At 43.0% G+C, this 27,886-nt stretch overlaps 2 protein-coding genes across 2 annotated transcripts in view; one reads left to right on the top strand and one right to left on the bottom strand.

The window, feature by feature from the left end:
- Positions 1-27,844, top strand: GSS (glutathione synthetase). Its single transcript, XM_077769288.1, has 13 exons — positions 1-77; positions 2,812-2,946; positions 8,294-8,439; positions 11,089-11,164; positions 11,456-11,595; positions 12,273-12,389; positions 18,512-18,592; positions 18,695-18,772; positions 20,999-21,065; positions 23,980-24,174; positions 24,664-24,745; positions 26,133-26,322; positions 27,290-27,844. The coding sequence occupies exons 2-13, from the start codon at positions 2,818-2,820 to the stop codon at positions 27,411-27,413; spliced, it is 1,425 nt and encodes a 474-aa protein (XP_077625414.1). The 5' UTR covers positions 1-77; positions 2,812-2,817; the 3' UTR covers positions 27,414-27,844.
- ACSS2 (acyl-CoA synthetase short chain family member 2) overlaps positions 7,980-27,886 on the bottom strand; it is a 72,622-nt gene continuing 52,715 nt past the window's right edge. The window contains exon 18 of the mRNA XM_077769286.1: positions 7,980-8,558. Coding sequence (XP_077625412.1) covers positions 8,482-8,558 — 77 coding nt within the window. The 3' untranslated portion in view covers positions 7,980-8,481. The remainder of the gene's footprint in view (positions 8,559-27,886) is intronic.

Raw genomic sequence — 27,886 nt, forward strand, 5'->3', positions numbered from 1 at the left:
CATGGAGGCCCCGCCCCCTAGACCTCGGGTAACAACGCGAGGGGCCTGAGTACCGCGCGCGGCAGGACGACGAACCAGTAGGTTGGGGAACGGCAACGGCGGCCGGCAAGGGCCAAGTTTCCTCGGGAGGATGTGAGGGAGGGGTCTGGCCTGCTATTGGAACCCTGGAGGCGAGGAGATGTTGCAGCCCATGCCCTTTGCAGGGAAAGGGAAACTGGTGTCCGTTGAGGGGGTTGGGCTGGTGCGTGTGGATCCTAGATTTCCCAGATCTGACTCTAGATCGGGCTGGTTACGGGGACACAGTGCCAGTGAGCCAGAGCTGGAACTAAAAAAAAAAGAAAGAAACTGGGAGCTATATAGAACCAAACGTTTTCTAGAATGGGAGCGAACGGGCCCATGAAGTGGGGCAAGCCTGGACCTGAGACGAGTGTTTATGCCCCGGGCCTCACGCGGACACTGGCCTCGCCCTCAGGATAAAGTTCGATGGAGTTTTCTTGCGGGCGTTTTAAGACCTGGCTGGAGTCTGTCATTCATTCATCATTCATTCTTTTAACATTCATTGAATACAATAGTAGGTGCTGGAGGTAGAGATGTGATCAAGACACATAATTCCTATGGTACAGGGGCAACTAACGGGCTGTAGAACCCTGGGGGGAGATCAGGAACAGCTTCTGAAACAGACATGAACGCTGGTCAGGAGTGGTGGGGAGTGTTCCAAAAAGACTACAGCACGTGCCAAGCCTGGGAGCCTGAGAAAGGCTTCTGTATCCTGGTCGCTGAGGATAACCTCACTCCTGAGTCTGTTTATTGCCCAGGGAAGAGATGATGGTAGCTGGAACTAGGCTCCTGACAGTGGAGGTGGAGTGAAATCAGGAACTTCAAAGCAATCTATATTTAATAAAAATTACAGGATTTGGGGAGACTGGGATGTCGGAGAGAAGTGTGTACAAGGCTTGAGTGCCTTAGTGGGGTTCATCCAAGGAGGAGCAGATTTGTGGGGAGACAACAAATTCGATTCTGGTTCTGTGGAGATTCCCAGTAAACAGTTGGTTATTACAGTTCAGAAGTCAGGAAAGCACCACTGTGAAAGTATAGATTTGAATGTCCTCAGCAAAACAAAGCCACAGGGTTGAGACTATAGAATAAGAAAAACAAAGGGCCCAATCAGCACTTTACATAGTGATTATCTTTATGTCTTATCTCTCTGTATCCTCAGTACCTAGTCAAGGGCCTAGTATTAGATGTCATTCAGTGTTTACCAAGTAGACAAAAGCCCAACAGCAGGCAGAGATGAAATCCCAGAGATATGAAGAGATGGGGGCTAATGGAGGGTTCCGCTGCTCTAATGTCAGTCATAGGTTCTTGTCCTGGCTCTGCCACCAGGCAGATATGTGACCTCTTGACAAGTCTTCCACCTGTAAAGTGGGTATAGCCAAAAAAAAAAAGCTCCCATGTATAGAGCTCCAGACCCTGCTAAGGAACTACACACAGATTTTTCTCATTTAATTCACATGGGGACCTTATTTATGAAGGAAGTAATATTATGGGCTCAAACCCGTATCTGACTGACCTCAGAGCTTTACTATGACTCTGTAGTCATAGAGCCCTTATCTGTGTCTCATCAAACAGAGATGTTGGCAGGACCCTCTTGAAATCACATGGTCATTCTTTCAAAACGTGCTGAGGCCAACAGACTTTCATAATTGGTTTAGCACCAGTTTTTGTTATAGGGAGAGGGAGATGGAGCTGAGTGTTGTTCTCTAGCTTGTTACTTGTTCTCTAGCTCCCTTTCTAGGGACTACTGAGCTGGGTAGCCATGTTCTTTTCCTAAAATCAAATGTCAGTAGGGCAAACCAAAATGACTGGTGTTTCCAGATTTTTACTCAGATCTTAAATCCCTGAGGCCTGCTGCAAAATTAGTGAATATCAAGGTGTCAGTTGGTTCATACCTTCGTGTCTCTGGGCAGCCAGTTGGACTCCTCATCCTATTACATTGAACACTTGGGTTTCATTTATTTCTTGGGTTTCAGTTATTTCTATTCTGCTAATGTGATTTCTCAAAAAAATTTTTGTCTTGGTGCTGTGATGATAGATGTCCATATAGGGAATGTAATAATGTCCTGCTAGTGAGTTTGCTTCTACTTAAGGTGAGGGAGTTCACCTTATCTGCATTTCATAGTATTCTACAAAGGTCTCCCCCCACCCCATAATTTGAGATTTGCTGACATGGGTTGTTGGAGCTACAAGGGAAATTAATACTCTCTTGAAGTGATTTTAAATTTATTAAAAATACAGAGCTTTAGCCCTTCTCTCCACTCATCAGACCTATTGCATGAGAATCTCTGGAGCCCAGGAATCTGTATTCTTTACCAAGCTCCCCAGAATATTCAGCCAGGTTTGGAAACCACTGGTCTACCCCAAACCCCTTGTTTCACAGGTAGAGAATCTGCAACTCTGTGAAGGGAAGGAAATTGCTCCAGTCACATAGGACATTAGTGCCTTTCTCCAATGTGAAAGACCTGGGCTGGGAGTCCTGAGGCCTGGGTTCAAATCCAGGTTTTACCAGTCATTACCTTGGGCAAATCATTCCACTGCTCTGAGAATCCATTTCTTTAGTGTGAGAATAATGCCATCATTGTATTAGGAACCAAGAGAATGGCAGTGGAAATGCTTTGTCAAGCCTTCCATTCTGCATTCATGGAAGTTGAGAGCTGCCATCCAGTGTTCACTCCTCTGTACCACACTGCCAGTTTCATTGGTTTCTGGCTGGGCCCCGGGCAACCCACCAAGCCTTCCCCTCTCTTGTTGCAGGTTGAGATGGCCACCGGCTGGGGGAGCCTCTTGCAGGATGAGCAGCAGCTAGAGGAGCTGGCTCGGCAGGCTGTGGACCGGGCCCTGGCTGAGGGAGTGCTGCTGAGGACCTCACAGGAGCCCAGTTCCTCTGATGTAAGCCCTTGACCCCTCCTCACAAGCACTGACCTCCCTGCTCTGGATCCTAATGCTCATTATCTGGTCCCTGCCAGGCTAAAAGCAGCTCCTTTAGGTTGAAACATCTTTTATGCTTTGTCTTTTTCAATAACAAAATTGATCACTAGATAATATGTAAAAAGTAGCCTGCCTAAATCATAAAATTTAAGTCTGGAGTTTCTAATGTGACTTAGGCAAGTTACATAACCTCTCTCAGCTGCAGTTTTTTCACATAATAAAAAAGGGATACTAATGGGACTTACCTCTTCAAGATGGTAAGAGAATGAGAAGATAATTCATGTGAAGCACTTTGTCCAGTGAGCTATTATTTTTTAAGACTACCTAATCACACAGCAGGGGGTGGGTATACCTGTACAATTGGTTTGTGTACATCCTTCCCTGTGCATTTGTATACATATATGTGTATATAAAGAAAAATGTGATTTTCTCTTCTTTAATTTTTTTTTTTTTTTTTTTTTTTTAGTAACCTCTACACCTAATGTGGGGCTCAAATCCATGACCCTCAGACCAAGAGTTGCATGCTTTTCCAACTGAGCCAGCCAGATGCCCCAAAATACATGGTTTTCTATAACATAAATAGGATCATACAGATCATGCAGGTTATTCATGATTGTGTTTTTGTTTTTCATTTAACAAGCTGTCATAGAACTCTTCACAACTCCCTTCATTAGGATTAGCTTCATTCTGATACAGTATTCCAGAAATAGATGAATCACATTTTAACTTTCCTCTATTAAGGTGATTTTTAATGTTTTTTTAAATGCCAATTTCTTTTTTTAAAGTTTATTTATTTTGAGAGAGAGAGATGGAGAGAGCTTGAGCAGGGGAGGGGCCAAGAGAAGGGGAGTAAGAGAATCCCAAGCAGGCTCTGCATTGTCAGTGCAGAACCTAACAAGGGGCTCCAACCCACAAATGGTGAGATCATGACCTGAGCCTAAATCAAGACACTTAACCAACTGAGCCACTGAGGCACCCCAAAATTCTAAAATTTTATGATTACAAACAGCACTACAGGGAACAGCTACATACATGCCTGTTTGGGTACTTCTGTAGGGTTGATACTTAAAAGTAGAACTGGTGAGTCCAAATCACATTTTTAAAAAGTCTCATCCTTAAAAAATAAAAAAGTTTTGTGACTGGTAAGACATTGTCATAGTTCAAAATTCAAAGGGCATAGAGTTTATAGTTTAATTCTCTCTTCTACATTCCCCAACCTAGTTCTCCTGACCTGAAGGCAAGCTGTGTTTTAACGTTCTTGTATTTTCTTTCATATAGTTTACTCATAACAAAAAAAATATATATTCCTTTTTCCCACTTTTTACACAAAGAAGCATCCTAGACATGCTCTTTTGTGCCTCGCTTTTTTTTTTTTAACTTAATAGTATATCTTATGACAATCCATGTGAGTAACTAAAGAGTTGCCACTGTTTTTTGTTTTTTACCAAGCCACATTTTTTTTTCTCTGTCTGCCCAGAACCTAGTTAAGGGGCTGGTGGAGAGTCCAGACTCATTAAATGTTTGCTGAGGCCTGAGTGAATGAGAATGGCTATTACCTAAGGTAGGCTGATATTGTGGAAGGTCTGCCTCTGACTTTGGGAATATAATTGCTTGGTTTGTGAACTTTACATTATGCAATCTGTTTGTCTGAACCCAAGTTCAAAATCCAAGATTTTTTTGTTCTATAAGTCAATAGGTACTGTGTACAGTTGGTCTTTCTGGAAGTTAATGGAACCTAGAAAAGGCATAGTCCTCAATGACATTCCTAATTCAGAGAAAAAAGACAGGAAATGGGGCACCTGGGTGACTCAGTCAGTTAAGCATCCAACTCTTGATTTTGGCTCAGGTCATGATCTCACTGTTCAGTTCGTGGGTTCAATGTCCACGTGGAGCCTGCCTGGAATTCTCTCTGTCTCTATCTCTCTCTGCCCCTCTACTGTTCATGCTTGCTTTCTCTCTTTCTTTCTCAAAATAAACAAACATTTAAAAAAGAAAGAAAAAAGACAGGAAATATGTGTATGTGTGTGAGGTGTGTGTGAGAAAGAGAAAGAGAAAGAGATTTCATTCCAAATCTTTTTCAGGGGTCTGTTTTATGCCAGGCCATTCTAGGCACTGAGGACACAGGTGAGTCAGCCAGAAGCCTGACCTCTGAGGCGTGTGGTCTAGGTGGCAAATGTGCCACAAGACAAAACTAAATGTCAGTTCTATGAGGAAACATAGCCTGCTGCACAATATTAGCTACTGTTTTTTATTGACTATGTGCCAGGCAGTATTCTAAACATCTTGAAATCACTAACTTCTTTAAATCTCACAACAAAGTTGAGGAAACCAAGGCCCAGAAAGGTAAAGTAACTTGCCTGAGGTCATTTAAATGGTGGTGTAATTGGCAAAGCCAGAATTCAAACCCAAAGAGTTTGCCACCTGACTTCATCCTCTGAACTTCCATTCTTTACCGTCTCTCTCAGGAAATTGTATGGGACACCTAGAAGAAGGCGCAATTCATCAGTTGTATTTGAACTAGATCTTAAAAAAATAAATGGAAAAGAACAAAATAGCAGAGCCTCCAAAATAGGAAAAGGCACAAAATGTTCAAGAGAATGCAGCTGAATTTGGGACAGAAGGCAGGCTGAAGTCAGATAACCAAGAGGCTTTGGCTACTGGGAGGAAGAGGAATATGAACTTTATCCTGTAGGTAGAGGTGATAAACCAAGTGCAGACTGAATAGCTGGTTCCTGCAGACTTAGGGAGTTAATTAAAAAAAAAAAATACATGAACAAGGTACAAAATTTAAAGGGAATTCAGTATAGAATGAGTTTCTTTCCTCTAGCCACTGTTCCCTCCCCGGAGACAAGCATTGTTAACAGTTTTTTCACCAGTGTCTTTAAAAAGTGAGAGCCAATGTTTTGTGGGGTTTTTTTTTTCATGAAATAATAAATCTGGCCCCTCAGGTGAGATGGGAGCTCTTCTTCCCATCATTCTCTTTGTTTCTTTGATGATCAAGGGGATCTTTTATTGTCATGCACGTGCTATCATTTTTCTTATAGTACTAGACTATTATTCTTTGCCTGTATCTCTATAAAAAGTTAAAAGACTGTGTGTTTCAGCCTTTGGCCTATGCACAGTGGAGAACAGCTATGTATTATGGATCCCAAATTCAAGTGGGCATAATGAGTCCTGGGGACAGAGGCAGAGGGAAGTCTTACTAGAAAAAGTCTTTGAGAGTTTTTCAGGCCAAATGAGACTTGTTGGAAGAGGCAGAGTTCTGAGTTTTAAAGCCAAGGAAATGCCCTTATTGTCATCACACATGCACTCAGGGTATTAGGTCACCTTCTATGTAATCTGCAATAATTCCCAGCCTAACACATAAAAGCTTCAAGCTGAAAAAACCTTATTCTGACAAATATCCGTCCTCACTTTTGTCTTCTGAGATTCTGAGGAAAGTAATTTGGGAATTATCTACCAAAATTTTAAATGGGTTTACTCTACCTTCTATTTCCATTTTTATAAATTTATAATTTATGGACTTTTTCACACACACAATATCTAGAATATATATTCTAGGATACTGATTGAAGCGTTGATTGTAATAGAGGGGAGTAAACCACCTGTATGTTCATAACAGAAAGCTAGATTTAGGGGCGGCTGGGTGGCTCAGTTGGTTGAGCATCCAACTCTTGGTTTTGGCTCAGGTCATGATCTCATGGTTCGTGAGTTCAAGCCCCGCATTGGGCTCTATGCTGTTAGTGCAGGACTCTCTCTCTCTGGCCTTCCCCCACTTGTACTTTCTCGCTCTCTCTCTCTCTCAAAGTAAATAAATAAACTTAAAAAGAAAACTAGATTTAATAAATTATTTTATAGCCAAAGAATGGAATACTATACAGGCATTAAAAAGAATGAGCTCTATTTGAACATATATGGAAATGTCTCTGAAATATTTATAAAGCAAAGGACAGAACAATATATGTATCATGTGCTTCTGTGTGTAAAAAACGAACAAATATGTACATATGTATATAGTCTAAAGGACATGTGAGACACTAGTATACAGTTTGCCTCTGGGGAGAACTGGGTCATCAGTGAATGAGACCTACTTTTCACTATGTATCCTTCTGTCTCTTTTGAATTTTGTATCATTTGTTTGTATTATTGTTCAAAATAATATTTTTAAATAAATATATGAATGCCAAGTTCTAATGTCATAAACTCATACTACCATAATGGCAAATTGATATTTACTCAGAGGTTAAACTTAGGAATACGTCATAATATAAGTCACAAGGTCATCTTATCATCTCCTACCCAAATTCTAGTTCATTTGTTGTTGTGATTCTCAGAATGCATTATCCCCTTCTAGAAATACTGTTCCAGATGGTATTTGGATTTCCCAGTTCTGCCAAAGTCCAAGGAACTCAGAATGCAGCCTAACTCAGGTCTGGCAACCCAACTCATCTCCAACACTAGGGGAAAACCACTCCTAATTTCTCCTCTGGGGGCCAGAGATCACTTCTGCTACAGCCCTACCAGCAGGACTCTCTCTCTCCCCCAACCAGAAGGCACGGGGCTGAGGTGGGAGCGCCTGGCATGAGGAGGTCCTGGGTTTAGATCAACTGGCTAGGGGCTCTGTGTGTGTGTGTATGTGTTGTTTACTAACCACCTTGGTTCAAATCCCAGTGCCATGTAACAGCTTTATATAATTTTGGACATGTTACTTAATCTCTCTGAGACTCAATTCCCTTATCTATTTATTAAGAGTAGATAATAATAGGAGTACTTGGGTAGCTCAGTTGGTTAAGCATCCAACTTTGGCTCAGGTCATGATCTCACCATTTGTGGGTTCAAGCCCTGTATCAGGCTCTGTGCTGACAGCTCAGCTGGAGCCTGCTTCATGAAGATTCTGTCTCCCTTTCTCTCTGCCCCTCCCCTGCTTGTACTTTGTCTCTCTCTCTCAAAAATAAATAAAACATTAAAAAAAAAAGATAATAATAGTATCTGACTTACAGAGTTAAATGATGCATCCATGTAAGGTATTTAAAACAGTGCCTTGCACACAGTAAGTGCTCAATGATTTTTTTGTTTTAGCTGTTTTGCTTCTAATTTGTTTTTAATGTAAAGAAATAAAATATTAGAGTCTGAAAGTTCCCTTTATACCCCTTCATCATCCTGTTTTCTCCCTCCCTTCACAGAGGTAACCACTATTCTGCAGTTTGTCCTCAAGAAATGTAGGCTACACTTTTCATGGGGTTATGTTTGCAAGAAAACAACCCATTCACAGGTGTTCTACCTCTGCCGGCTCTTTCTCCTTGATCAGGTGGTAAGCTATGCCCCATTCACGCTCTTCCCCTCACTGGTCCCCAGTGCCCTGCTGGAGCAGGCCTATGCTGTGCAGATGGACTTTAACATGCTGGTGGATGCTGTCAGCCAGAATGCTGCCTTTCTGGAGCAGACTCTCTCCAGGTACTGGGTGATGGGGCAGTAGGGGGTCGGGAGTTGCTGGACTCAAGGGTCTGGAAGACTGAGGAGCCATGAGGTGTTGCTCTGGCAGCTGACTTGGTGGGATTGGGGACAGGTACTCCCTAGAAAAAACAAAAGTAGTAGAACAAGTCAAGAGGGCTGGCTTCTAATCCTGGCTCTAATCCAAATTTATATGGCTGCAAGCAAGTCCCTTTTTTTCTCTGTGCCTCAATTTCTTCATCTGTAACATAGGGAGGTTGGCATAAATCTAAGATCTCTTCCAACACTGACATTCTGTAATTCTCTGATCCATGGTCCCTTGCTTTGATGACTGAGACTTCTATTTGGAATTAGGGAAGGTCAGCATCGTTTTAGGGTAAACAAAGGGCAGAGGAGACGATTGGGTTTAAAGTCAGATTTCTAATTTCTTTTCCTCAGCCCCCTTATCTCTGGGTGAGATGGGGAGGGGGGTAGACTGGGCCACACCCAGGGCACAAGGATACAGAATCCCTGAAATGGCTCACCCCATCCACCCCTCTGTCTCTTTTCCCTTAATCCTTTTTTATCTTCATGCCCTGGGACAAGGGAAATTTCTTTACTTTCAGGTTTTTTTCTAATGTTTATTCATTTTTGAGAGGGAGAGACAGTGTGTGAGTGGGGGAGGAGCAGAGAGAGATACAGAACTTGAAGCAGGCTCCAGCTATCAGCACAGAGCCTGACGAGGGGCCCAAACTCATGAACCATGACATCATGCTCTGAGCCAAAGTTGGACGCTCAACTGACTGAGCCACCCAGGTCTCCCTCTTTACTTTAGAATTAAATTCTATACTTTAGAATTAAAAATATATATGTGTGTGTGTGTATGTGTGAATACATAAAGAGACTAGACATACACACTTGGCATGTCTGATTAATTTTTCAAAAGAAAATTATTTTGTTAGACACAAAATCTTTTTTTAAAAGACTTTATCTTTCAGTAATCTCTACACCCAACATGGGGCTTGAACTCAAAACCCTGAGACTAAGAGTTGCATACTCCACTGACTGAGCCAGCCAGCCACCCCAGAAATACAATCTTTTAAAAATGTGTGTATTGGTGTGAAGGTGAATATGGGAAGGGATCATAATGGTAAGAAATTTGGAAACCATTGACTTGAGGCTAAAAACCCAATGAGTTATGAATGTACAAACCTTACCACCACCTTCCCCCCAGATCTTTTTCAGGGTGGGCCTGGCTTTTGTGGGCTACTTGTGATTCTGGGGCTACTTGTGATTCTGGATTGTGGGATATATATATAAGCAGCCTGATTTATGACCTTTGCCCTAAAGATGCAATTATGTGGAGACCTTTCCTGCAATTTGCAACCCCATCTTCCCTATTTTCTCTGTTCTCTGAAATGCACACAAACTCTAGCTTGTAAGGGAATAGAGGCCCCAGTGTCACATGTGCTAGAATAGTAGCCTAGGACCTAGGTTGAAGGGGCACACCTCTTCAGTAAAGCAAAAATGTGTCTCAACTTTCTTGGAAGCTGAAGCCCAGCTGGGGACTGTCCTCACCAAGGGCTGGGAAAGGCCCCATGAAAGAGTTGGGTGAGGAGCAGAGGAACTGCAGGGCAGGCCTGAGCTACATGGGCTCAGTGGGGTCCCTGTAACGAGGAGAGTGAGTTAGGCTTGAGCAGGGATGTAGAGACTGCCCTGAATCTTGATAGACAACAACTGTGGTGTTAGTTACCTGTGGGTACCTCTTCCTGGGGCTCCAGAAAACCGTACCAGATGGGCTCCTATTTCATATCACATGTCACAGCAGCACACTGGGCCATGATGATGAGCTCTACCCTCATCATCTTTCTACCACATACAAAGTCTCTACCCTCATGTGGTTTATAGGCAAATAGGAGAGGTGACATTAATTTTCACAGAAATAAAATGGGAAATTAAAACTAATCTGTACTATAAAGGAGAGGTTCACAGTGCTCCGAGAGCACATGGCAGGAGGATCTGATACAGATAGGCAAGGTTGCTCTGAGGAAATCACATCATATGACTGGCTGAAGAAAAAAAAATAGGATATTTAGCTTGAGCTGAATATATTGGTGTACAGAGCATAACTGCTGTCTTTTAATCTCTGAGAGTTGCTGTGTAAGAGGTGGAAAAGACTTGTCTTTGGAAGTCCCAGAGTGTAGGAGAAGCTATAGAGAGCTAATGTTATGTTGACCAGAAGGTTTACCAACGATCAGAGCCATTCAAAAATGGAATGATTTTATCACATAACATTTATTAGTTTCTCTCAGGAGCAGACACTGCTCAGTTCTGTACATATATCTCATTTACCCATCACTACAACTCTATGATGGAAGTAAAATCATTTTCCTCTTCATCTTTCATTTTTATCTTTTACAGATGAGCAAACTGAGATACAGAAAAGTGAAATAATTCTCTAAGGTTGCCTAGTGGTGAGTGATAGAGCTGGGATTTGAATCCAGGTTATCTGGCTCTAGACCTGAGTTCTAAACCACTGTTCTCTACCAGGTTGATATGGGTGTTCAAGTTTGGGTTAGCAGACTGAAAGATTCAGGAGGCAATGGATGAGGTAGAACTATTTGATCTTTAAGATCCCATTTAGCCTAGAAAATGCTCTATTTCCTCTTCCAGCACCATCAAAAGGGACAACTTCACTGCTCGCCTCTTTGACATCTACAAGCAAGTCCTGAAAGAAGGCATTGCCCAGGTAACCAGTCCCACTGCACCCCAATCTAGGACCTGTCCCTCCTTTTTTTTTTTTTACCAGAATAATTTGGCCCAGGCCCTGAGCTCATAGAAATCTGCCTCTCACTTGTCCCCACTGGGTTCGCACATCAATGACCAATTCTGGGATGACCAAAAGAATAATTCCACTGGGTTTGGGAGCATTAGCCTGCGACTCCGATCTCTATGTAGAATTCGTGTTACCTGTCTGTTCCATGGCTAGGCCCTCAATCAGCCCTGGGCAAATGTACTCAGCCTGCAGTTTTCCCCACAGACTGTGTTCCTGGGCCTGAATCGCTCAGACTACATGTTCCAGCGCAATGCAGATGGTTCCCCAGTCCTGAAACAGATTGAAATCAACACCATCTCTGCCAGCTTTGGGGGCCTGGCCTCCCGCACGCCAGCTGTGCACCGGTGGGTCCTCTGGGCAATACTGGGCACACTGGTGGGGTGAAAGTCTGATAGGCCTACAGGGATCTCCAATTCCAACTGTTTCTTCCCGGGCCCTAGGTCATGTGTTTCTCCTTGCAGCAGTTTCCACTTGCAATTAGATCTTAGTATGTCAAGGAAAGAAGGGACCTCACAGTTCATCTAGTCTCATTCCCTCATTGTATAAGGTAGTAGTCCAGGTTGAAGAAATAGTATCTAAGTGAGAAAGAGCTTGGAAGGCCTGAAGAGAGGTCAGAATCCATGGCAGAGAGGGATCAGTGGCTTCCCATTGGAAGGCTTCACCCTCGCAGCAACCATTTCTAGCCAGCAGTGATGTTCCAGGTTGCTGTGATTACAGATGGTCTGCAGCAGGATTCCAGATAGCAAGCACTGGGACTCAGGGAAGGCGTTCCAGCTCATTGGGAGGCTAGTATAGAGTAGAACGCAGGGTCTGGGGCTCTGGGCATATACATGGAGCCAGGGCTTGGGTGGCCCAGTATATTCAGGCCTGAGGTGGATCCTACAGGAGAATGATGATGTTTTTTACTGTTCAGCAATTCTCCAAGTGATTGGAGAATTCCTGTAAGGGTCTGTGAGTCACAGGCAGAGAGGGGTCTTCCAGATCTATCCAATTACTTAATAAGACATCTCTCTTCCAACAGACATGTTCTCAATGTCCTGAGTAAGACCAAAGAAGCTGCCAAGATACTCTCCAATAATCCTAGCAAGGGACTGGCCCAGGGGATCACCAAAGCCTGGGAGCTCTACGGCTCAGCCAAGTAAGAGGGAGAAAAAATGGTAGCAGTATCCTACTTTAGATTCAGCATTTTTGGGTGCACTGCAGCAACTTCTTCACCTGATATCATTAGGAAATGAGGGATTTTTTCCTGGAAACAGAAGCTTACACTTTTAAGCACCAAAATTATTTTAATGGAGTTTCTGGGCTTTCTCCTTAAATAAAAGTCACAGATTATAATTTCATCTTGTTGGGTAAAGGTCATGATTGTCTGTTAATTATCGCATTACTGTCAGTGATCATATCTTGATGTCATGCAGAGCTGCTATCTAGACTTAGAGAGGCATGTGAGGCTGTTTACCTGCATGAATGACTCCCAACAGTTAGGCTTTAAGCTCTTATTCCTTTTCTTCCCAGTTTTTCTGTTTCCCTACTATCAGTTCTTACTTCATACTGCTGTCAGTGTGCTTGAATTTGGAATCCTCCATTCCCATCCCTGTACCTCCTTTCTGATTTGCTGTGGTTTGGGAAAGCAAGTAGTCTAGGTTGTCATGTAGCATCTAATGAATGGGAGGGCCTTTTTGATGAGTAAATGCATAAGCTTTCACTTAGGGATTTAGTGGTGTATGTTTTAACTGCTTAGAGGGATTTTTTGCTTCCTTCCTATTTCTCAACCATGTTCCAAATGTGTAAAGATGCCAGGTAAGTGACTTCTGTATACATAGGGGGTGCACTGTACCAGTAGTTACTGCAATGTTTACGTAGCTTTCATAGTTAACCCTTAATGAGCACTTACTAGTGCCACACTTTGTGCTAAGCACTCTACATTAGATCCTCATATTAAACATTTCGAGGTAGATACCACCCATCTCCCCCCATTTTACAGATGAGGAAACTGGTTCAGAGAAGTGAATTGCTCAAGGTCAAATGGCGAGTTGGTGGTAGAGCCCATAGTCCACTCCCTCTAGAATCTGCATCCTTAATCATTTATTGCCTCTAAGAGAGCCTCTCTGGGCTTGCTAAGCTTCATTAAGACTCAGTAAACTTTGGACTCTGAATATTTAGAAGGCATCAGATGAGTATTTCATCAAGTAGAACTCTTGGCTAAGTGTTTTTTAAGACACTGAAGCCAGGAAAGGGTCAGCTGGGGTACTACTAATGAAAAAGTGCTGCAGAGGGTTTCTCCAACCAGGCTGTGAATAACATGGGAAGACTCATGTGCCCAGAACTAGGCACTGGTGGGTAGGAACTATGGGATGCTTGAGCTGGGACTGGTTTCTCGTTTTGAAAGTCAAATAGACACTTCTGCTGACCTAGCATATAACCTTCGCTAAGACCATTCTTTTCTCTGAGCAGCAGTTTGTAAAAGGGAGATGATAATAATAATACCTAAAAGGGTGCTAGTGAGAATTAAGTGAAATCATGGCTTTGAAAAATACCTCAAAAAAACTGGTGAGGAACAGAAAAAAAGGCAGTCTCTTTAACAACTGGCACTGGGAAAACTAGACAGCAACATGCAAAAGAATGAAACTGGACCACTTTCTTACACCACACACAAAAATAAATTCAAAATGGATAAAAGACTTGAATGTGAGGAAACTCAAAATACTACAGGAGAACCTAGGCAATAACCTCTCTATCATTGGCCATAGTAAGTCTTACTAGCTATGTTTCTAGAGGCTAGGGAAACAAAAGCAAAAATGAACTATTGGGACCTCATCAAAATAAAAGTCTTCTGTACAGTGAAGGAAAAAAATCAACAAAACTAAAAGGCAACCTTTGGAATGGGAGAAGATATTTGCAAATGATGTATCTTTTTAAAAAAAAGTTTTTATATAGTTTATTTATATTTGAGCATGAGTGGGGGAGGGGCAGAGAGAGAGGGAGACACAGAATCCAAAACAGGCTCCAGGCTCTGAGCTGTCAGCACAGAGCCCGTCGCGGGGCTTGAACCCACAAACCGTGAGATCTGACCTGAGCTGTAGTTGGGACGCTTAACTGACTGAGCCACCCAGGCACCCTGCAAATGACATATCTGATAAAGGGTTAGTATCCAAAATATATGAAGAACTTATAAAACTCAACACCCAAAAACCAAATAAATCAGTTTAAAAATGGTCAGATGTGAAAAGACATTTTTTCCAAGACAACATCCAGATGGCTAACAGACACTTGAAAAGATGCTTAATATCACTCATCATCAGGGAAATACAAATCAAAACTACAATGAGATATCACTTCACACCTGTCAGAATGGCTAAAATTTAACAACACAGGAAACAACAGATATTGGGAGGATGTGAAGAAAAGGGAACCCTCTTACATTGCTGGTAGGAAGGCAAACTGGTGCAGCCACTCTGGAAAACAGTATGGAGGTTCCTCAAAAAGTTGCACTGCTAGGTATTTACCCAAAGGATATAAAAATAATGATTTGAAGGGGTAAATGCCCCCAATTTTTACAGCAGCATTATCAATAATAACCAATTATTGAAAGAGCCCTAGTGCTCATTGACTGATGAATGGAGAAAGATGTGGTGTGTGTGTGTGTGTGTGTGTTTGTGTGTATACACATACACATACTGTATATATATGTATATATAATGTAATATATTCAGCCTCAAAAAGAATGAAATCTTGCTGTTTGCAACAATGTGGATGGAGCTAGAGAGTATTATGCTAAGGAAATAAATCATAGAAAGACAAATACCATATGATTTCACTCATGTAGGATTTAAGATAGTAGTAATAGTAATAATAATAATAATAATAGCAGCTACCACTTAAGGAGTACTAGTTTCATTTTACCAAAGGGAAAACTGAGGGCTCAGAGAGCTGGAATAACTTGCTGAAAGTCACACAGCTACTAAGTTTAGAATTCATGTCTATCTGCCTCTAAAGCCTATGTTCTTTCTACTATACTGTTCTGCCTCCAAGAGGAATGGTCCCATAGTATAGATCGAAAAACTGAAGCTCAGCCATCGATAGAACAGATGAATTTTCATTAGTTATCTCATAATTTTTTAGATTTTTAAAAAAGAAGCCTGGAAAATGAATTATGATTCCAATTTAGACATTTATTCAAACTCTTTCAAAATATAGTGCCTGTGGTTAGAATGAGTAGAGATAAGAAAGGAGGATTTTTGGTATAAAATGTTGGGAGCTATAATCAGGAGTCCTCATTCCCAGCCAGGATACTACTGCCACTTCACCTTCCTTAGCTGACAACTTTCCTAGGCCTATTCCCAAAATACTATTCAGAACTGAAGGCAGGAGGAGGTAGACTATGTTTTCCGAGTCTGGCTGTGATTATTTGGCAGAGGGCAGGCTGACTTAACCAGGGAATGTGGTTCCACTTTAACCTAGAGCTTCCAGCCTCCCTTCTTTGCCTCATTTTTGGAGGTGGGCTAGCCTGGGCCAGGTGCCACCTTCCCACCCATGAGCAGAGCAAATCAGACTGCAATATAAAAAGCAAGGCCACTGACCCTTGGGCATCTCAGGGCAAGATGGCTTATGAAAGCACCATTTTTGTAGTTTGTCTCTTACATACTCAACTCAAAGCTAAGACTCAGCTTAATGTCATGTGTGACCCTCAAAAGATTTCAGGCAAGCCAGGAGAGGAGGCACACTAGGCAAGCCAGGAGAGGAGGCACAGCTAAGTGGAAAGGAGTCAGGCAGAATATAGTCCAAGAGGTAGAAAAAAGCAGAGACAAACAGACCAGAGGCCAGGTATGGGAGGAAGGAATCCACATTTAGATTCCTAAGCCAAAAGTCTCAGCAAGAAGCCATGGGCACAGAGCAATACGGCTACAGCAAAAATGGAATTTGGTACTGCTGAGCCTTGTCCCTCAAGATCATCTGGTGAGAGACTGGACCTGTCTTTGGCAACTAAAATGGCTTAATTGGTAGCCAAACAGACAGTTCCTGGCATTAGCTTTTCCCTTTGTCCTTGAGCTCATCCTTTAAGAAATATGTCAACAGACTTCAAGCTGTATTACAAAGCAATAATCATCAAGATAGTATGGTACTGGCACAAGAACAGACACTCAGATCAATGGAACAGAATAAAGAACCCAGAAATGGACCCACAAGCATATGGCCAACTAATCTTTGAAAAAGCAGGAAAGAATATTCAATGGAATAAAGACAGTCTCTTAAGCAAGTAGTGCTGGGAAAACTGGACAGCAACATGCAGAGAAATGAACCTGGACCACTTTCTTACACCATACACAAAAATAAACTCAAAATGGATGAAAGACCTAAACATAAGACAGGAAGCCATCAAAATCCTTGAGGAGGAAGCAGGCAAGAACCTCTTTGACCTTGGCTGCAGCAACTTCTTACCCGACACGCCTCCAGAGGTAAGGGAAACAAAAGCAAAAATGAACTATTGGGACCTCATCAAAATAAAAAACTTCTGCATAGCAAAGGAAACAATCAGCAAAACTAAAAGGCAACCAATGGAATGGGAGAAGATATTTGCAAACGACATATTGGATAAAGGGTTAGTATACACAATCTATAAAGAACTTATCAAACTCAACACCCAAAAAACAAATAATCCAGTGAAGAAATGGGCTAAAGACATGAACAGATACTTCTCCAAAGAAGACATCCAGATGGTCAACAGACACATGAAATGATGCCCAACGTCACTCATCAAAACCACAATGAGATACCACCCCACATCTGTCAGAATGGCTAACATTAACAACTCAGGCAACAACAGATGTTTGCAAGGATGTGGAGAAAGAGGATCTCTTTTGCACTGCTGATGGGAATGCAAACTGGTACAACCACTCTGGAAAAAGTATGGAGGTTCCTCAAAAAATTAAAAATAGAACTATCCTATGACCCAGCAGTTGCACTACTAGGTATTTATCCAAGGGATACAGGTATGCTATTTCAAAGGGACATGTGCAGCACAATGTTTATAGCAGCACTATCAATAATAGCCAAAATATGGAAAGAGCCCAAATGTCCATTGATGGATGAATGAATAAAGAAGATGTGGTATACATATACAATGGAGTACTACTTGGCAATAAAAAGGAATGAAATTTTGTCATTTGTAATTACGTGGATGGAACTAGAGGGTATTGTGCTAAGTGAAATTAGTCAGAGAAAGACAAATATCATATGACTTTACTCATATGAGGACTTTGAGATACAAAACAGATGAAGATAAGGGAAGGGAAGCAAAAATAATATAAAAATAGGGAGGGGGACAAAAACATAAGTGACTCTTAAATACAGAGAACAAATGGTTATTGAGAGGGGCTCTGGGAGGGGGGAAGGGCTAAATGGGTAAAGGGCATTAAGGAATCTACTCCTGAAATCATTGTTGCACTATATGCTAACTAACTTGGATGTAAATTTAAAATAATAAATTATTTAATTGAAGAAGAAATAAAAAAGATTGTTTCAGAGAAAAAAAAGAAATATGTTGATAGCAGAAAGAGGTCAGGTAAGCCTCAATGATACCATTAATAACTGTGGGACCAAACGTGTCCTGTGTATATCACAGAAATGTTGGGAGGCCCCAAGAGATAAATCCTTCTTTATGGATGGCTCTGTAGGGTGCTGTAGGATTCCATTGAGCTGTTATAATGTATCATGCAAGAACCACACACTCCTTTATTATATGCTTTACAATCTAGTAATAGGGTCATTAGCCTCCAACTCCAAGCATTATTCTTCTATAAAATATTCTTCAGTACTTTCACCTGTTTATTCTTCCACAAAGATTTAAAAATCATTATTTTAAGTTTTAAGAAAAGATCCTCTTAGAAACTAATTTGACAATAAACTATTTGTAAAAAAAAAATAATGACCTCTTACAAAACAGTAAAAAAAAAAAAAAAAGAAAAGAAAAGATCCTCTTGGGTTTTTGAGATTATTTTAAAACTAAATTTTAATTTGCATAGAAAATTAACATCATTACAATATTTCATCTACCTACTGGAGAAGGAACAGAGACATTTCCATTTTTTCAAGTTTCCTAATTTCAGGAAATAATGTGTTAGAGTCTTAGGTATTGCCTGAGACCTTTCTGAGTTGATAGAATATCTGCTCTTTCAGGGAAGGTGTGTTCTCCTGAAGGTTGTCGGGTGGAGGGAGGACAAGCTTTGTAGCCACATCAGCCAACTGTGCTCATTCTTTCCCCAGTGCTCTGGTGCTACTGATTGCTCAAGAGAAGGAAAGGAACATATTCGACCAGCGTGCTATAGAGAATGAGCTACTAGCTCAGTAAGTAAAGGAGGGGAGACCTCTAGATAATGGCCCCAGGTTTGTGAAGAACTACTCAGAACAGAGCATCCATTCCCTCTAACCTTTGACCATCTTTCCCAGGAATATCCACGTAATCCGTCGAAGGTTTGAAGATGTATCTGAAAAGGGGTCTCTAGACCAAAACCGAAGGCTGTTTATGTAAGTGTCCAGGGAGCATTCTCCAACAATCTGATAGAGGGCTACTTTAGGAAACTTATTCTGCTACCCATTTTCCCCAATAATCCTTTGTTCTGGGAGATGTGATGGCTTGCTTCCTTCTCTCTGAATTTTAGGGGCAAACTACCCCATCATCTCAGGAAAGTCTGGAGAAGGTGTGGGTCATATTCTGCTTCTAAAGGGTTGCATCAGAGCTGTTGACCTTTTTTTTAGAAAGAGGAAGTGCAAGGTGCAAGTGGGGGAAAGGGGCAAAAGGAGAGAAAGAATCCTAAGCATCCTAAACAGATTCCACACTCAGCACAAAGCTGAACACAGGGCTCAATCCCATGACCCCTGGGGTCATGACCTGAGCTGAAACTAAGAGTTGGATACTTAACTGAGCCACCCAGGCATCCCAGAGCTACTGACACTCTTGATAAGGGGCTTCTTAAAATAACCCTGGTTTTCATGTGCCCCTGGACTCCTAAAAGTTTTCTTGCCCCTCTTGGTAGCCGGTCAAGTCAGCCCTGGGCAGTTGGGCTGGGCACTCAGGGAGGAAGAGGAATAGCTTGCTCATTCTGTGATTGATCTGGTAGCTGCTCTCTGAGCTCAGGCAAGACATTATGGGGCCTGGATTTGTGTTCCAAGCCAGGCCCTGTCCTTCCCTGCAGGGGGCCTCCACCAAGTGACTTTATTATCACTTAGTTGGGTAGCATTTTTTGCATCACACATATTTAGACCTGGAATTTATAGGTTTTTTTTTCTTCCAAATTTGTGATTCTTTTTTTTCCAATGTTTTATTTATGTATTTTTGAGAGAGAGTGTGAGCAGGGGAGGGGCAGAGAGAGAGGGAGACAGATAATCCCAAGCAGGTTCTACACTGTCAGCACAGAGCCTAACGCAGGGCTGGAGCTCACAAACTGTGAGATCATGACCTGAGCCGAAATCAAGAGTCATACACTTGACTGATAGAGCCATTCACGTGCCCCTAATTTGTGATTCTTAAAATTAAGAACCTCCCTCATGAGGGACACCTGGGTGGCTCAGTCCGTTAAGCATATGACCTTGGCTCAGGTTATGATCTCACAGTTCATGTGCTGACAGCTCAGAACCTAGAGCCTGCTCTGGATTCTGTGTCACCCTCTCTCTGTGCCCCTTACCTGCTCACATTCTGTCTCTCTCTCAAAGATGTTTAATGAATAAACATTTAAAAAAAAAAAAAAGAACCTCCAAGAAATTTCATAATACCACTTACTATTTTCAAAATGTGCTTTTATCATAACAAAGTCATTAATTTACTTTCCAGACAGTATCAGATAAGTCTAAGAAAAGGGGAAGGAATTTAAAAAGACAATCTGTGTCTTAACTAGATTCATAACTTTGCATCTCTGCCCTCTTACACCTGCCATTTCAGCTTTTTTAAAATGTTTATTTTTGAGAGAGAGAAAGAGAGAGAGAGAGAGAGAGAGAGACAGCGCATGAATGGGGGAGGGGCAGAGAGAGAGGGAGACACAGAATCTGAAGCAGGTTCCAGACTCTGAGCAGCAGAGCCTGATGGGGGGCTCAACCTCACAAACCATGACTTAGCTGAAGTTGGACGCTTAACTTACTAAGCCACCCAGGTTCCCCTTAAGTAGTATAATACAAGTGTGTTTTGCTAGGCATGGCAATATGATTCTAAGGCTCAGAAATTTTTAGCCCACATTTTAAAAAAAATTTATCTTGGGGTGCCTGAGTGGCTTAGTCGGTTAAGTGTCCAACTTCGGCTCAGGTCATGATCTCACAGCTCATGGGTTCAAGCTCTGTGTTGGGCTCTGTGCTGCCAGCTCAGAGCCTGGAGCCTGCTTTGGATTCTGTGTTCCCTCTCTCTCTGACCCCCACCCCCACTTGTGCTCTTTCTCTCAAAAATAAATAAACACTAAAAAAATTTTTTTTAATTTATCTGATTTGATTCTGGTTGCCTTCTTGCTTCCCTCTGGTCTTCCTACAGTGACTCTACATCTGGAATATTCTAAAGTATTCCTTAGTGCACACCTTCATGTTTTTACTGGAAGAAGTGGTAGTATGGGTATATCTACTTTCATTGCTTCCAATGAATCCGTCTAGTCAGCCTGTGTGGTCTGGCTTTCAAAGAAGTCAAACTCATCTGGATGCACTGTGAAATATACTGAACCACTGAACATGTCAGTTATAATTTAACATAGCAGCACTCTCCATTCTGTGTTCTAGGGATGACCAGGAAGTTGCTGTAGTTTATTTCCGGGATGGGTACATGCCGAGTCAGTACAGTGTACAGGTTGGTATTCTGTTAGATCATCCTCTGCCTCCTAGGACCCAGAATGGTTTCTCAAAGACTTAGCTCAGGCATCACAAAAATCTGGGTTTTTCCTTGAGCCCTGATCTCAGTTCTTCCTCAGGGAACTTACTGCTGAAACCTCTTATTCTCCCATAAGCTTTTTACTATCTCTCACTCTCTACAAACACACTGTCTTCTAGAATTTGAATCCTCAGGAATCCATGTTGCTTCAGTCATTCACACTGTTTCTAGGGATATACTGGCAAATGTTTTTTTTTTAATGTTCATTTATTTTTGAGAGAGACAGAGAGAGCAGGGGAGGGGGAGAGAGAGAGGGAGACATAGAATCCAAAGCAGGCTCCAGGCTCTGAGCTGTTAGCACAGAGCCTGATATGAGACTTGAACCCACGAACTGTGAGCTCATGACCTGAGCCAATGGTGGGTGCTCAACCGATTGACTCACCCAGGCACCTTCTGGCAAATGTTTAACAGTCATCTTTTTCAAGGAGAAAGCCCCAGTTTGTATCATTTGCTGATTTCTAGGGTATCAGCACTAGGTACTTTTTTTTAACTGCTTCAGCAAGAGCATTTTTTTTTTCCTTAAAGTTTTTATTTTTAAGTAATCACTATACAACATGAGGCTCAAACCTACAATCCTGAGATCAACAGTCTTATGCTGTATGGACTGAGCCAGCCAGGTGCCCCCAACCTACTTAACATTTCTGAACACAGAGATGAGTACAATCAGCTCTGGGTAGCTAATGCAAACCAGTTCCACCATATCACTGACCATCTCCTTCCTGCCAACTCTTAACTTCTCTTTTATCAATGTCAAAAAGTTTTTCTGTCCATTCACGTTAATGACAGTAATGATGACATCACCTTATCTTGCTATCCTACCATGTAGTTTCAAAATTACTTTCCACATCCATTATTTCATTTTATCCTTACAACCACTGTGTGAGGTGTATAATTATTGACATTATACAGATGGAGAAACTAAGGTTTGGAGAGATGCAGGGGCTTGTCTAAGATTTCACAGGGAGTTCCCAGGCTTTTTGATTCTCGGTCCAGTAGTATATCCAGTATATTGTTCTTCTCCCTCTGCCCCTAATCCACAGCATGGTGAAGCTAAGAAGTCCTGCTTTCACTTGGGAGAAACAAGTTAGAAAATACCATGATCAGTATGCTTGATGAGTCATGAGTCTTTGGCTCTGCCTGTATGTGACCATGGACAGGTTTCTGACCCTTTCTGGGCTCAATTCTGTAAGCTGAGGACACTATACTCAAAAAATGAGGGAGCTTCTTCCAGATCTTTAATTCTTTGAATTTAGGATCTTTTTTTCCCTATGACCCAGCAGTGTAGGGAACAGTTCCATAGAGGTGGAAGCTCTATAGAAGGTCCTTTCCTCTAGAAAGTGGTTAGTAGTGGTGGGAACTTATAGACTAGAAAAAACAAAACTGTCCACTGGGAAAAGGGATCCAGGCTCCAGGACAGGAGATTTGGGGGATCCAGACACCAGAAGGGGCCAAAGAAAACTTTAAAAAGAAGAGGTTAAGCTAACAAGGAAAGAAATTTGTGCATAAGGAGGAGGACATATTTAGGGGATTGAGAAACTCAGACCAGATTTAGAATTTAAGGACAAATCTGCAAGGCTTAGTGAATTTGGAATGCCCCTGCTCATCTCTGAATTTTGCTTCCCTGCTTTTAACAAAACGGAGTACTTCTCTGGGTTTATCTCTGATGTTCTGGGCACCTGTAACTCTGCCTGGAACATCAAAGGTGGCTGTTGTTCTTGGTAGGCAAGAATTGCTAGACCAGGCAAAATTGCTGCAGGTGGACTGATTGTATCAAAGGGAGGACAGCATGGGTGGTTGTGGATGATACTCCTCAGGCCTTAGCTTTTATACTGCTGTGGTCAGTTTGATGTGGTATGGAGTCAAGGACAGGTTATCCACCAGTGTCTGAGAATGGGGACCTCTGCTGTTTACCTGCCTCTCACACACTAAACTCCTAGAATATCAGACCATTTATCCTGTGAATACCCACTTGCAGGCTTTTGCTTATTATTCTGCTAATCTGAGTATGTCTTCCCTATTGAGTCTGACCTGTCAGACCCTATCTGACTACTCATATTTCACTTCATTATACAACAGTAACAGATAATTTTTGAGCACTGTGTTAGATACTGGGGATACAAAAGCAATAAGAAAACAAAGGCCAGAGCTCACATTTTGGCCAGGGAGATGGTCATCAGAAAGTAAGAAAAAATAGAAAAAAACAAATTTTTTCTAGTTGAGGGAAACTCTTTGAATAAAATAATAGAGTGAAAAGAGAGAGAATTATGGGAAACCTACATTAAATAGGGTGGTTTGAGCTGAGACCTAAGGATGAGAAGGATCTAATCAAAGGAAAAGACTTTCAGGTAGACAGGAAAGCAGTAAATGCTATGGCCCTGAGATGGAGTGACATGACATCTGTGTGTTTGAGGACTGACTGGCCTGTATGGCTGGACTGTGAGAATGGGATGGAGGGATGTCATGAAATTGACATGTTTGAAAGGGGGACAGGAGGCAGATCCTGCAGGATCTTGTGTACATTTTATTTGAAGTACAGTAGGAAGTTGAGCTTATACACAAGTGTCCTACCTCTTTAAAACCTCTTCATCTACTTTTTTATACCCTTATCTTCTGTTATTTCCCTTTTAATTATAGTCATGTACCATTGTGCTAAACTGTGAGCTCCCTGAGGGCAAGAATCCTACATATTGGAAGAATCCACATCTGCCTCACAAAGAGTTGCAATGACCCTGGGAGATGATGAATGTGAAGTTAGATGCATCTGATGGATGCTCAGTAAAGGTCAGTCAAAGTGAAATAAAGTAGAATTCCTTTTGTTTCCTTCCCTCTGCAGAACTGGGAAGCACGCCTGCTGCTGGAGAGGTCATGTGCTATTAAGTGCCCAGATATTGCCACCCAGCTGGCTGGGACTAAGAAGGTGCAGCAGGAGCTGAGCAGAATGGGCGTGCTGGAGATGTTGCTCCCTGGCCAGCCCGAGACTGTGGCCCGCCTCCGTGCCACCTTTGCTGGCCTCTACTCACTGGACATGGTGTGTGGGCATCCTCTTTCTCCCACCATAGCTCTTCTGGGTTGCAGGAACCCAGAACTCAATGTACTGGGGAGGCTGGATCTGGCAGTGGGCTGGACTTGGGTCGGTGATGCTCTGTGGAACGCCTAGAGCCCTGGGGAAGGGGACTGGAATCCACTGTAAGCTCCCTCAGCAAAGGTGAAGATCCAGATGAGAGGTGGAAAGAGGAAGGAGCTGAGGAGGACAGCGGAATTGGGGAATATCTATATACGCTTTCCAGGCCTCCTACTACAGAGCCCTGAACTGTTGCCAGAGAAAGCTTATTCTCATTGTACTTGCTGCTTTAGGGGATTTGTTGGGGTCACATCCAGATAGTAGTATCTAGCCTGAAGGAGCTATCCCTCTTCTCCCTCCTATTATTCCTCTGATGCTGCTCTGCACAACCAGCAGGACCGCAGCTCCTCCCCCTGGTTTAAGACTGTTGGTAACTGCTTTCTTGCCTCCTGCCAGGGTGAAGAAGGGGACCAAGCCATTACTGAGGCCCTTGCTGCCCCTAGCCAGTTCGTGCTAAAGCCCCAGAGAGAGGGTGGAGGTAGGTGGTTCCGCCTTTGTAGGGCAGCTCAGTGGAAGGGAAGAGGGCTAGCAGGCTGTTACCAATGCTGACTGATGCTTGCTGTGGGCACAGTCCCAGGCTCTAGGGGACATAAGATGAACTGACACAGGCCTTCACCTTGGACAATGTCCCAGGAGACCCTGTGATCAAGTGCTATTGAGGAAAGAGGAACCTGATTAACCCTAACTGGAGGGTTTGAACAAGTTTAGTCTGTGGCTAGATTGTGGGGAAGTGAGATAGGGCATATCAAGAGGCTGAATATCTTCCTGCCTGGTTTGAACTTCTTGAGGGCAGGGATCATATCATGTCTGTTCACAGACCCAGAGGAAATGAGTTTTGATAGGTAGGGATAGGTAGGAGTTTACCAGGTGGAAAAGGAGGGAGAGTATTTCATACAGAAGAAGCAGTCTCCAGGAGAGGCATTGGTCCATGAAAGTGTGGTATATTTGGAGATTAATGAATCACTGGTAAGGCTGGAGTACAGCATGAGAGATGGGAGGGGGCAAGGATTTGGGCTGGAAAAGATGGTTTGGGACATGATTATAGAGAACATTAAAAATATGTAGGAAATTGGATTTTATCCTAAGGGTAGTGGGAATGCATTAGAGTTGTTAAGGAGGAAAGGGACACACAACTGATCCAGGATCCATGTTTCAGCCATGGTAAAGCATGTCCTGGATGAGGAGAGACACTGGCAAAGGACATCACAGAGGAGGCTGGTATAATTGTCCAAAAGAGCAATGTACAGGCCTGGGCTAGGGCTATAGCTTTGTAAGAGTAGAGACTGAAGAGACACGTCTGAGTTAGTGACAGGTAATGGAGAAGGAGGAGTTAAATATGCCTTTTACCAGATTGGGAGCAAGAAGATCTAGGAAGGGCAGGTTCAAGACAGAAGTAATGAGTTCTATTTGGACATGCTGAGTTTGTTTTGGGAGCCCATGGGATATCCATGTGATGTCTAGAACAGGGAGCTTAAGTTAAAGATTTGGGAGTTCCACAAGTCATAGAATATAGATGGACCCTTAGAAATCTCCCTAGGAAATAAGTGTTCATGGATGAGAGAACAGGGTGGTGGGTGGAATCCTTGGTAATCCGAACCTTTAAGAGGAGCAGGAGCCAGTTAGGGAGGCTGAGAACGAAAGCCATAGACAAGTAGGAGAACCAAGGCCGGGTGGTGTGATGAAGGTGTGTTTGCTTATGTGAGAAAGGGCTCTCCTATTAAAGTGACATTCCCTCCTTGGGAGCCAGGCCTGCCCTGGCTCCATTGAGCTTGTGTCAGGAACTGAGGCTGCTGACTTGGCCACAGAAGTAGGGGCACAGAAAAGGTAGGCAGAGGGTTGAGGGTGACTGGCCAGTGCTATTGCAGGTAATAACCTATACGGGGAGGAGATGGTGCGTGCCCTGGAGAGGCTGAAGGACAGTGAGGAGAGGGCCTCCTACATCCTCATGGAGAAGATCGAACCTGAGCCTTTTGGAAATTGTCTGCTACGGCCTGGCACCCCTGTCCGAGTGGTCCAGTGCATCTCAGAGCTGGGCATCTTTGGAGTCTATGTCAGGTGAGCCAGTCAAGAGGGTCTCCTCCTTGCCAATCAGCCAAGTGAGCCTGGGGGTAGAAGTGGACATGGAGCAAGAATCCTGGGCTTCAGTCCCAGCTCTGCCTGTCCCTAGCCAGTTACCTGTTTTCTTATCTAGTAAATGAGGCCAAGGACCCAAAACCTGCCCCCACAGGGCTATCAAATGAAGCCCAGATGAGAAGTGCTTTGCAACTATAAAGGAAGGTCCAAGTAGTATCAAGATGGATGAGAAAGTAACCTTAGTCTAGACGGAGACCCCAGGGAAGAAGAGAATTTGGGTCCAGTTTCCAGGCCACCAGGGGTTCTGGAGAAAGGGGGATGGGCCAGGTAGAGGATAATCAGCTGGCTCTGAAAGGCTAAGTGGACCCTGGTTTGGATGTAAGCACTAAAGAAACAGGAAGAGAAGACCACTTGGGAATTTTTAAGGAATAATTCCTGGTCCCTTAACCACTTCCTGCAAAATATGCAATTCAAGATCAAAGTAGGAATACCGGGTCCTACCATGCTCCTGACCAGAGCCTTCCCTTTAACCACTTACCATCATCCCTGCCTGCCATGTCCTCCCAAACCCAACTACCACCACAGCCATCTTGAGAGACAGGTAGAGAAGGAAACTTACAGCTATAGAACATGAAATGTGAGCCTGGCATCATGCTAAGTGCTTTTCCTGCTTTATTGAATCCTCGTGATCATCTTGCAAAGTGAGAGGTATTATCTCTATTTTAATTTGAGGAAATTGGTATTTAGAAAGACTGAATAACTTGCTCAAAAACACAGAGCTAATAATTTCCCAGCACAATGCAAACCCAAATCTGATTATAAAATCCTAGCACTTTTTTGGGTGTAGTCAGTCACTCATATACTGCTCAGGTGGGACCAAGGAAGGATTTGGCTCTGGGGGCTGAGTCTTGGTAATGGAGTTGTGTGTCTCCTGTCGCCCTTTCTATAGGCAGGGAAAGACTCTTGTGATGAACAAGCATGTGGGACATCTGCTTCGAACCAAAGCCATCGAGCATGCAGATGGTGGAGTGGCAGCAGGAGTGGCAGTCCTGGACAACCCATACCCTGTGTGAGGGCATAGCCAAGCCTTCCCAGAATTTGCTCAAGAGACCTTCTATCCCTCATACTTGTCATTCCTCACCTAGCCCCTCTGATGGTCTTCCCTCCCTACACCTTGGGAGGGCTGGTCTCTTCTGTTCAGGGAAGGGTAAATGCTGGGTCCCTTTCCCCAGCTCTCCCTCTGAGGACCAGAAAAGCTGTGTTTCCCTTAGGTGAGATCTATAGGCCCCTAAATCCTCAGAGTGTGGGTATAGCTGACAGGAAGCTGATTTGAGGTAAGGGTCCATAACCCTACCACCCACCCGCCTGTCAGCCCCTCATCAGCCTTTTCAGCAGATTCCAGTGTCTGACCTAGGATAGGACTGAGAGGTAGGAGAGGGGCAGTGAAGGGGCATAGCCTTTCCCCACCTCTGCCTTAAATAAAACAACATTGCTGATTCTGTGATTCCTTGGTTTATACATTTGAGGGGGGAGGAATTATAATCTG

The sequence above is a fragment of the Crocuta crocuta genome, unplaced genomic scaffold (assembly GCF_008692635.1).
Source record: "Crocuta crocuta isolate KB4526 unplaced genomic scaffold, BGI_CrCroc_1.0 scaffold445, whole genome shotgun sequence".
NCBI lineage: Eukaryota > Metazoa > Chordata > Mammalia > Carnivora > Hyaenidae > Crocuta > Crocuta crocuta.